Below are 12,500 nucleotides of genomic sequence, written 5' to 3'. Positions count from 1 at the left end.
GCCCCCTGACAAAAACATTATTAATATTTGAAACCAGCAGAAGCCCCGCCCCCTGACAAAAACATTATTAATATTTGACACTAGCAGAAGCCCCGCCCCCTGACAAAAACATTATTAATATTTGACACTAGCAGAAGCCCCGCCCCCTGACAAAACATTATAAATATTTGACACCAGCAGAAGCCCCGCCCCCTGACAGAAACATTATTAATATTTGACACCAGCAGAAGCCCCGCCCCCTGAAAAAAACATTTATAATATTTGACACCAGCAGAAGCCCCGCCCCCTGACAAAAACATTATTATTTGACACCAGCAGAAGCCCCGCCCCCTGACAAAAACATTATTAATATTTGACACCAGCAGAAGCCACGCCCCCTGACAAAAACATTATTAATATTTGAAACCAGCAGAAGCCCCGCCCCCTGACAAAAACATTATTAATATTTGACACTAGCAGAAGCCCCGCCCCCTGACAAAAACATTATTAATATTTGACACTAGCAGAAGCCCCGCCCCCTGACAAAACATTATAAATATTTGACACCAGCAGAAGCCCCGCCCCCTGACAAAAACATTATTAATATTTGACACCAGCAGAAGCCCCGCCCCCTGAAAAAAACATTTATAATATTTGACACCAGCAGAAGCCCCGCCCCCTGACAAAAACATTATTATTTGACACCAGCAGAAGCCCCGCCCCCTGACAAAAACATTATTAATATTTGACACTAGCAGAAGCCCCGCCCCCTGACAAAAACATTATTATTTGACACCAGCAGAAGCCCCGCCCCCTGACAAAAACATAAATATTTGACACCAGCAGAAGCCACGCCCCCTGACAAAAACATTATAAATATTTGACACCAGCAGAAGCCACGCCCCCTGACAAAAACATTATAAATATTTGACACCAGCAGAAGCCCCGCCCCCTGACAAAAACATTTATAATATTTGAAACCAGCAGAAGCCCCGCCCCCTGACAAAAACATTATTAATATTTGACACTAGCAGAAGCCCCGCCCCCTGACAAAAACATTATTAATATTTGACACTAGCAGAAGCCCCGCCCCCTGACAAAACATTATAAATATTTGACACCAGCAGAAGCCCCGCCCCCTGACAAAAACATTTATAATATTTGACACCAGCAGAAGCCACGCCCCCTGACAAAAACATTTATAATAGTTGAAACCAGCAGAAGCCACGCCCCCTGACAAAAACATTATTAATATTTGACACTAGCAGAAGCCCCGCCCCCTGACAAAAACATTATTATTTGACACCAGCAGAAGCCCCGCCCCCTGACAAAAACATTTATAATAGTTGAAACCAGCAGAAGCCACGCCCCCTGACAAAAACATTATTAATATTTGACACTAGCAGAAGCCCCGCCCCCTGACAAAAACATTATAAATATTTGACACTAGCAGAAGCCACGCCCCCTGACAAAAACATTTATAATATTTGAAAGCAGCAGAAGCCCCGCCCCCTGACAAAAACATTTATAATATTTGACACCAGCAGAAGCCCCGCCCCCTGACAAAAACATTTATAATATTTGACACCAGCAGAAGCCCCGCCCCCTGACAAAAACATTATTAATATTTGACACTAGCAGAAGCCCCGCCCCTGACAAAAACATTATTATTTGACACCAGCAGAAGCCCCGCCCCCTGACAAAAACATGATTATTTGACACCAGCAGAAGCCCCGCCCCCTGACAAAAACATTTATAATATTTGACACCAGCAGAAGCCCCGCCCCCTGACAAAAACATTATTATTTGACACCAGCAGAAGCCCCGCCCCCTGACAAAAACATTATTAATATTTGACACTAGCAGAAGCCCCGCCCCCTGACAAAAACATTATTATTTGACACCAGCAGAAGCCCCGCCCCTGACAAAAACATAAATATTTGACACCAGCATAAGCCACGCCCCCTGACAAAAACCTTATTAATATTTGACACTAGCAGAAGCCCCGCCCCCTGACAAAAACATTATTATTTGACACCAGCAGAAGCCCCGCCCCCTGACAAAAACATAAATATTTGACACCAGCAGAAGCCCCGCCCCCTGACAAAAACATTATAAATATTTGACACCAGCAGAAGCCACGCCCCCTGACAAAAACATTTATAATATTTGAAACCAGCAGAAGCCCCGCCCCCTGACAAAAACATTTATCATATTTGACACCAGCAGAAGCCACGCCCCCTGACAAAAACATTTATAATATTTGAAACCAGCAGAAGCCCCGCCCCCTGACAAAAAACGTTCTTAATATTTGAAACCAGCAGAAGCCCCGCCCCCTGACAAAAACATTATTAATATCTAGCAGAAGCCACGCCCCCTGACAAAACATTAATTTTTGAAACCAGCAAAAGCCCCGCCCCCTGACTAAAAACTTTCTTAATATTTGAAACCAGCAGAAGCCCCGCCCCCTGACTAAAAAAACAAACCATTCTTAATATTTGAGAGCAGCAGAAGCCCCGCCCCCGGACACAGTATTAGCATATGAAGCCCCGCCCCCAGACAGAGTCCCTCCCCTGGCTGCTAAGAAGGGTCCATCTTGGTTGTTGTGGTCAGAAGCTAACAAAGATTGTGTGGTCAGAAGCTAACAAAGATTGTGTGGTCAGAAGCTAACAAAGATTGTGTGGTCAGAAGCTAACAAAGATTGTGTGGTCAGAAGCTAACAAAGATTGTGTGGTCAGAAGCTAACAAAGATTGTGTGGTCAGAAGCTAACAAAGATTGTGTGGTCAGAAGCTAACAAAGATTGTGTGGTCAGAAGCTAACAAAGATTGTGTGGTCAGAAGCTAACAAAGATTGTGTGGTCAGAAGCTAACAAAGATTGTGTGGTCAGAAGCCAACAAAGATCATGTGGAATTATTGGATATCAACTTTTATCGCAACTTTCATCATGTTTGCCTTGGTCAGCGTGTCCAAAAGTGTGTTCCCGTACTTGGCGGCGGACTGTCGGTACTGCGTGGAGCTGCTGAAGTTAGTGTGGAGGTTCGTGAGGAGAAGAAGAAGAAAACCTTTGTTCTTCGTGCTGGATCGTTTCTTGGAGCAGCGCCACAAACATCCTCACAAAGTCTTCCTGCGCTTCCAACATGAAACTTTCAGCTACTTGGCGGCGGACCACAGGAGCAACAAGATCGCCAACGCGCTGCGGGCTCACTTCCGGTACACTTCCGGTGACACGGTGGCTCTTTTCATGGCCAACGAGCCCGACTTCCTGTTCACCTGGCTGGCCTTGGCCAAACTGGGCTCACCTGTAGCGCTGCTCAACCACAACATCCGCAGCAAGTCTCTGCTGCACTGCTTCAATTGCTGCTCGGCCACCGTACTTATAGCAGCTGCAGGTACTATCATCTACTCTATTATCTACTCTATTCTATGCTGCACTGCTTCAATTGCTGCTCGGCCACCGTACTTATAGCAGCTGCAGGTACTATCATCTACTCTATTATCTACTCTATTCTATGCTGCACTGCTTCAACTGCTGCTCGGCCACCGTACTTATAGCAGCTGCAGGTACTATCATCTACTCTATTATCTACTCTATTCTATGCTGCACTGCTTCAATTGCTGCTCGGCCACCGTACTTATAGCAGCTGCAGGTACTATCATCTACTCTATTATCTACTCTATTCTATGCTGCACTGCTTCAATTGCTGCTCGGCCACCGTACTTATAGCAGCTGCAGGTACCATCATCTATTATATTATCTACTCTATTATCTACTCTATTCTATTGTATGCTGCACTGCTTCAACTGCTGCTCGGCCACCGTACTTATAGCAGCTGCAGGTACCATCATCTACTCTATTATCTACTCTATTATCTACTCTATTATCTACTCTATTCTATGCTGCACTGCTTCAACTGCTGCTCGGCCACCGTACTTATAGCTGCTGCAGGTACCATCTTCATCTATTCTTCTTCATCTCTGCAAGTAGCATTATTATTATTATTATTATTATTATTAGGATCTATTCTATATCACATTAGTATCTCTACAAGTAGGATTATTAATAAGATTTATTATCAATATCACCTCCAAAGACATGCACCTGGGGATAGGTTGATTGGCAACACTAAATGGTCCCTAGTGTGTGAATGTTGTACATCTGTGTTGGCCCTGTGATGAGGTGGTGACTTGTCCAGGGTGTACCCCACCTTCCTTGTCCAGGGTGTACCTCGCCTTCCTTGTCCAGGGTGTACCCCACCTTCCTTGTCCAGGGTGTACCTCGCCTTCCTTGTCCAGGGTGTACCCCACCTTCCTTGTCCAGGGTGTACCTCACCTTCCTTGTCCAGGGTGTACCTCACCTTCCTTGTCCAGGGTGTACCTCGCCTTCCTTGTCCAGGGTGTACCCCACCTTCCTTGTCCAGGGTGTACCTCGCCTTCCTTGTCCAGGGTGTACCCCACCTTCCTTGTCCAGGGTGTACCTCGCCTTCCTTGTCCAGGGTGTACCTCACCTTCCTTGTCCAGGGTGTACCTCGCCTTCCTTGTCCAGGGTGTACCTCGCCTTCCTTGTCCAGGGTGTACCTCGCCTTCCTTGTCCTGGGTGTACCCCGCCTTCCTTGTCCAGGGTGTACCCCGCCTTCCTTGTCCAGGGTGTACCTCGCCTTCCTTGTCCAGGGTGTACCTCGCCTTCCTTGTCCAGGGTGTACCTCACCTTCCTTGTCCAGGGTGTACCTCCCCTTCCTTGTCCAGGGTGTACCTCGCCTTCCTTGTCCAGGGTGTACCCCGCCTTCCTTGTCCAGGGTGTACCCCGCCTTCCGCCTGATTGTAGCTGAGATAGGCTCCAGCACCCCCCGTGAACCCGATAGGGATAAGTGGTAGAAAATGGATGGATGGATGGACATTAGTATCTCTACAAGTACAAACCTTGTTTCCATATGAGTTGGTAAATGATGTTAGATGTAAATATAAACAGAATACAATGATTTGCAAATCCTTTTCAAGCCATATTCAGTTGAATATGCTACAAAGACAACATATTTCATGTTCAAACTCATAAACTTTATTTTTTTTTTGCAAATAATAATGAACTTAGAATTTCATGGCTGCAACACGTGCCAAAGTAGTTGTGAAAGGGCATGTTCACCACTGTGTTACATGGCCTTTCCTTTGAACAACACTCAGTAAAGGTTTGGGAAGTGAGGAGACACATTTTGGAAGTGAAATTCTTTCCCATTCTTGCTTGATGTACAGCTTAAGTTGTTCAACAGTCCGGGGGTCTCCCTTCTCACATTGCAGGGGCCACACATTTTCAATGTCTGGACTACAGGCAGGCCAGTCTAGTACCCACACTCTTTTACTATGAAGCCACGTTGATGTAACACCTGGCTTGGCATTGTCTTGTTAAAATAAGCAGGCGCGTCCATGGTAACGTTGCTTGGATGGCAACATATGTTGCTCCAAAAGCTGTATGTACCTTTCAGCATTAATGGTGCCTTCATAGATGTGTAAGTTACCCATGTCTTGACCACTAATACACCCCCATACCATCACACATGCTGCCTTCTACACTTTCACCCTAGAACATGTCTTGACCACTAATACACCCCCATACCATCACACATGCTGCCTTTTACACTTTCACCCTAGAACATGTCTTGACCACTAATACACCCCCATACCATCACACATGCTGCCTTTTACACTTTCACCCTAGAACATGTCTTGACCACTAATACACCCCCATACCATCACACATGCTGCCTTCTACACTTTCACCCTAGAACATGTCTTGACCACTAATACACCCCCATACCATCACACCTTTTACACTTTCACCCTAGAACATGTCTTGACCACTAATACACCCCCATACCATCACACCTTTTACACTTTCACCCTAGAACATGTCTTGACCACTAATACACCCCCATACCATCACACATGCTGCCTCTTACACTTTCACCCTAGAACATGTCTTGACCACTAATACACCCCCATACCATCACACATGCTGCCTTTTACACTTTCACCCTAGAACATGTCTTGACCACTAATACACCCCCATACCATCACACCTTTTACACTTTCACCCTAGAACATGTCTTGACCACTAATACACCCCCATACCATCACACATGCTGCCTTTTACACTTTCACCCTAGAACATGTCTTGACCACTAATACACCCCCATACCATCACACCTTTTACACTTTCACCCTAGAACATGTCTTGACCACTAATACACCCCCATACCATCACACATGCTGCCTCTTACACTTTGCGCCTAGAACAATCCGGATGGTTCTTTTCCTCTTTGGTCCGGAGGACACCACGTCCACAGTTTCCAAAAACAATTTGAAATGTGGACTCGTCAGACCACAGAACACTTTTCCACTTTGTATCAGTCCATCTTAGATGAGCTCAGGCCCAGCGAAGCCAACAGCGTTTCTGGGTGTTGTTGATAAACGGTTTTCACTTTGCATAGGAGAGTTTTAACTTGCACTTACAGATGTAGCGACCAACTGTAGTTACTGACAGTGGCTTTCTGAAGTGTTCCTGAGCCCATGTGGTGATATCCTTTACACGCTGATGTCACTTGTTGATGCAGTACAGTCTGAGGGATGGAAGGTCACGGGCTTAGCTGCTTACCTGCAGTGATTTCTCCACATTCTCTCAACCCTTTGATGATATTACGGAGCGTAGATGGTGAAATCCCTAAATTCCTTGCAATAGCTGCTTGAGAAATGTTGTTCTTAAACTGTTCAACAATTTGCTCAGGCATTTGTTGACAAAGTGGTGACCCTCGCCCCATCCTTGTTTGTGAATGACTGAGCATTTCATGGAATCTACTTTAACTTTGGGTTATGACCAAAAGGACAAGATCACGGGTACAAGTGGCCCAAATAAGTTTCCTCTGTCGGGTGGCGGGGCTCTCCCTTAGAGATAGGGTGAGAAGATCTGTCATTCGGGAGAAGATCAGAGAAAAGACACTGATCATGGGAGAGATTAGTTAGGATGCCCCCTGAACGCCTTCCACGGGGGAAGACCCAGGACACATTGGGGGGACTATGTCTCCTCGCTGGCCTGGGATCCCCCAAGAGGAGCTGGATGAAATGGCTGGGGAGAGGGAAGTCTGGGCTTCTCTGCTTAGGCTGCTGCCCCCGTGACCAGACCTCGGTAATGTGGAAGAAGATGGATGGCTGGATGGATGAATGGATGGATGGTTTCTTCCTCACAGAAATACTCAAAGTAAAGTATGTTGCATTAAAAGTACTCTGACAAGTACAGTTGATCCAAAAAGTAACTTCAGTCAATGTAACTAAGTACATGTAACTAAGTACATGTACACGTTACTACACAGAGTACTACTAAATAGTATTGTGTTGTCAATTCTTTTGGTCACATGACGTTTGTTGTAGCATTACAATGCTAGAGAATAATAGGAGTACTAATTGGTGTTGCAGAGCTGCAAGACGCAGTGGAAGAAGTTCTAGCAACACTTCAGGAGCAAGGTGTGCTCGTGCTGCTGATGACGCAACACTGTGACACACCTGGACTGGAGAACTTCTCTGATCAGGTGGAGCGAGCATCAGACTCTCCTCTTCCACGCTCGCTCAGATCCAACATCACCTTCAAAAGTCCTGCTGTTTACATCTACACATCTGGAACTACAGGTATGTTGACTGTACTTACACATCTGGAACTACAGGTATGTTCAATGTATTTACACATCTGGAACTACAGGTATGTTAACTGTACTTACACATCTGGAACTACAGGTATGTTCAATGTATTTACACATCTGGAACTACAGGTATGTTAACTGTACTTACACATCTGGAACTACAGGTATGTTCAATGTATTTACACATCTGGAACTACAGGTATGTTAACTGTATTTACACATCTGGAACTACAGGTATGTTAACTGTATTTACACATCTGGAACTACAGGTATGTTCAATGTACTTACACATCTGGAACTACAGGTATGTTCAATGTATTTACACACCTGGAACTACAGGTATGTTAACTGTATTTACACATCTGGAACTACAGGTATGTTGACTGTATTTACACATCTGGAACTACAGGTATGTTAACTGTACTTACACATCTGGAACTACAGGTATGTTCAATGTATTTACACATCTGGAACTACAGGTATGTTAACTGTATTTACACATCTGGAACTACAGGTATGTTAACTGTATTTACACATCTGGAACTACAGGTATGTTAACTGTACTTACACATCTAGAACTACAGGTATGTTAACTGTATTTACACATCTGGAACTACAGGTATGTTGACTGTATTTACACATCTGGAACTACAGGTATGTTAACTGTATTTACACATCTGGAACTACAGGTATGTTAACTGTACTTACACATCTAGAACTACAGGTATGTTAACTGTATTTACACATCTGGAACTACAGGTATGTTGACTGTATTTACACATCTGGAACTACAGGTATGTTAACTGTACTTACACATCTGGAACTACAGGTATGTTCAATGTATTTACACACCTGGAACTACAGGTATGTTAACTGTATTTACACATCTGGAACTACAGGTATGTTGACTGTATTTACACATCTGGAACTACAGGTATGTTAACTGTACTTACACATCTGGAACTACAGGTATGTTCAATGTATTTACACATCTGGAACTACAGGTATGTTAACTGTATTTACACATCTGGAACTACAGGTATGTTGACTGTATTTACACATCTGGAACTACAGGTATGTTAACTGTACTTACACATCTAGAACTACAGGTATGTTAACTGTATTTACACATCTGGAACTACAGGTATGTTGACTGTATTTACACATCTGGAACTACAGGTATGTTAACTGTATTTACACATCTGGAACTACAGGTATGTTAACTGTACTTACACATCTAGAACTACAGGTATGTTAACTGTATTTACACATCTGGAACTACAGGTATGTTGACTGTATTTACACATCTGGAACTACAGGTATGTTAACTGTATTTACACATCTGGAACTACAGGTATGTTAACTGTATTTACACATCTGGAACTACAGGTATGTTAAATGTATTTACACATCTGGAACTACAGGTATGTTGACTGTATTTACACATCTGGAACTACAGGTATGTTAACTGTATTTACACATCTGGAGCTACAGGTATGTTGACTGTATTTACACATCTGGAACTACAGGTATGTTAACTGTACTTACACATCTGGAACTACAGGTATGTTAACTGTACTTACACATCTGGAACTACAGGTATGTTGACTGTATTTACACATCTGGAGCTACAGGTATGTTAACTGTACTTACACATCTGGAACTACAGGTATGTTAACTGTATTTACACATCTGGAACTACAGGTATGTTAACTGTATTTACACATCTGGAGCTACAGGTATGTTAACTGTATTTACACATCTGGAACTACAGGTATGTTAACTGTATTTACACATCTGGAACTACAGGTATGTTAACTGTATTTACACATCTGGAACTACAGGTATGTTAACTGTATTTACACATCTGGAGCTACAGGTATGTTAACTGTACTTACACATCTGGAACTACAGGTATGTTAACTGTATTTACACATCTGGAGCTACAGGTATGTTAACAGTATTTACACATCTGGAACTACAGGTATGTTGACTGTATTTACACATCTGGAACTACAGGTATGTTCAATGTATTTACACATCTGGAACTACAGGTATGTTGACTGTATTTACACATCTGGAACTACAGGTATGTTAACTGTATTTACACATCTGGAGCTACAGGTATGTTGACTGTATTTACACATCTGGAACTACAGGTATGTTAACTGTACTTACACATCTGGAACTACAGGTATGTTAACTGTACTTACACATCTGGAACTACAGGTATGTTGACTGTATTTACACATCTGGAGCTACAGGTATGTTAACTGTACTTACACATCTGGAACTACAGGTATGTTAACTGTATTTACACATCTGGAACTACAGGTATGTTAACTGTATTTACACATCTGGAGCTACAGGTATGTTAACTGTATTTACACATCTGGAACTACAGGTATGTTAACTGTACTTACACATCTGGAACTACAGGTATGTTAACTGTATTTACACATCTGGAACTACAGGTATGTTAACTGTATTTACACATCTGGAACTACAGGTATGTTAACTGTATTTACACATCTGGAACTACAGGTATGTTAACTGTATTTACACATCTGGAACTACAGGTATGTTAACTGTTTTTACACATCTGGAACTACAGGTATGTTAACTGTATTTACACATCTGGAACTACAGGTATGTTAACTGTATTTACACATCTGGAACTACAGGTATGTTAACTGTATTTACACATCTGGAACTACAGGTATGTTAACTGTATTTACACATCTGGAACTACAGGTATGTTCAATGTATTTACACATCTGGAACTACAGGTATGTTAACTGTATTTACACATCTGGAACTACAGGTATGTTAACTGTATTTACACATCTGGAACTACAGGTATGTTAACTGTATTTACACATCTGGAACTACAGGTATGTTAACTGTATTTACACATCTGGAACTACAGGTATGTTAACTGTATTTACACATCTGGAACTACAGGTATGTTAACTGTATTTACACATCTGGAACTACAGGTATGTTAACTGTATTTACACATCTGGAACTACAGGTATGTTAACTGTATTTACACATCTGGAACTACAGGTATGTTAACTGTATTTACACATCTGGAACTACAGGTATGTTAACTGTATTTACACATCTGGAACTACAGGTATGTTAAATGTATTTACACATCTGGAGCTACAGGTATGTTAACTGTATTTACACATCTGGAACTACAGGTATGTTAACTGTATTTACACATCTGGAACTACAGGTATGTTAACTGTATTTACACATCTGGAACTACAGGTATGTTAACTGTATTTACACATCTGGAACTACAGGTATGTTAACTGTATTTACACATCTGGAACTACAGGTATGTTAACTGTATTTACACATCTGGAACTACAGGTATGTTAACTGTACTTACACATCTGGAACTACAGGTATGTTGACTGTATTTACACATCTGGAGCTACAGGTATGTTAACTGTACTTACACATCTGGAACTACAGGTATGTTAACTGTATTTACACATCTGGAACTACAGGTATGTTAACTGTATTTACACATCTGGAGCTACAGGTATGTTAACTGTATTTACACATCTGGAACTACAGGTATGTTAACTGTACTTACACATCTGGAACTACAGGTATGTTAACTGTATTTACACATCTGGAACTACAGGTATGTTAACTGTATTTACACATCTGGAACTACAGGTATGTTAACTGTATTTACACATCTGGAACTACAGGTATGTTAACTGTATTTACACATCTGGAACTACAGGTATGTTAACTGTATTTACACATCTGGAACTACAGGTATGTTAACTGTATTTACACATCTGGAACTACAGGTATGTTAACTGTTTTTACACATCTGGAACTACAGGTATGTTAACTGTATTTACACATCTGGAACTACAGGTATGTTAACTGTATTTACACATCTGGAACTACAGGTATGTTCAATGTATTTACACATCTGGAACTACAGGTATGTTAAATGTATTTACACATCTGGAGCTACAGGTATGTTAACTGTATTTACACATCTGGAACTACAGGTATGTTAACTGTATTTACACATCTGGAACTACAGGTATGTTAACTGTATTTACACATCTGGAACTACAGGTATGTTAACTGTATTTACACATCTGGAACTACAGGTATGTTAACTGTATTTACACATCTGGAACTACAGGTATGTTAACTGTATTTACACATCTGGAACTACAGGTATGTTAACTGTACTTACACATCTGGAGCTACAGGTATGTTAACTGTATTTACACATCTGGAACTACAGGTATGTTAACTGTACTTACACATCTGGAACTACAGGTATGTTAACTGTATTTACACATCTTGAACTACAGGTATGTTAACTGTACTTACACATCTGGAGCTACAGGTATGTTAACTGTATTTACACATCTGGAACTACAGGTATGTTAACTGTACTTACACATCTGGAGCTACAGGTATGTTAACTGTATTTACACATCTGGAGCTACAGGTATGTTAACTGTATTTACACATCTGGAACTACAGGTATGTTCAATGTATTTACACATCTGGAACTACAGGTATGTTAACTGTATTTACACATCTGGAACTACAGGTATGTTAACTGTATTTACACATCTGGAACTACAGGTATGTTCAATGTATTTACACATCTGGAACTACAGGTATGTTCAATGTATTTACACATCTGGAACTACAGGTATGTTAACTGTATTTACACATCTGGAACTACAGGTATGTTAACTGTATTTACACATCTGGAACTACAGGTATGTTAACTGTATTTACACATCTGGAACTACAGGTATGTTAACTGTATTTACACA

The 12,500-nt window shown here is 41.7% G+C and overlaps 2 protein-coding genes across 3 annotated transcripts in view; one reads left to right on the top strand and one right to left on the bottom strand.

Moving 5' to 3' along the window:
* The window catches only part of gatm (glycine amidinotransferase (L-arginine:glycine amidinotransferase)), a 57,653-nt gene extending 54,469 nt beyond the window's left edge, over nucleotides 1-3,184 (bottom strand). Inside the window, exon 1 of the mRNA XM_062034337.1 lies at nucleotides 2,967-3,184. The gene's annotated coding sequence lies outside the window, so the exon portion shown is untranslated. The remainder of the gene's footprint in view (nucleotides 1-2,966) is intronic.
* The window catches only part of LOC133640727 (long-chain fatty acid transport protein 2-like), a 58,567-nt gene continuing 48,634 nt past the window's right edge, over nucleotides 2,568-12,500 (top strand). For both annotated transcript variants that reach the window (XM_062034300.1, XM_062034304.1), the window contains exons 1-2: nucleotides 2,568-3,369; nucleotides 7,439-7,648. In XM_062034300.1, coding sequence (XP_061890284.1) covers nucleotides 2,883-3,369; nucleotides 7,439-7,648 — 697 coding nt within the window. In that variant the 5' untranslated portion in view covers nucleotides 2,568-2,882. The remainder of the gene's footprint in view (nucleotides 3,370-7,438; nucleotides 7,649-12,500) is intronic.

The sequence above is a fragment of the Entelurus aequoreus genome, linkage group LG02, assembly GCF_033978785.1.
Source record: "Entelurus aequoreus isolate RoL-2023_Sb linkage group LG02, RoL_Eaeq_v1.1, whole genome shotgun sequence".
NCBI lineage: Eukaryota > Metazoa > Chordata > Actinopteri > Syngnathiformes > Syngnathidae > Entelurus > Entelurus aequoreus.
Note: the sequence above shows the minus strand (reverse complement) of the source record. Positions and strands in the feature narration are given on the sequence as shown.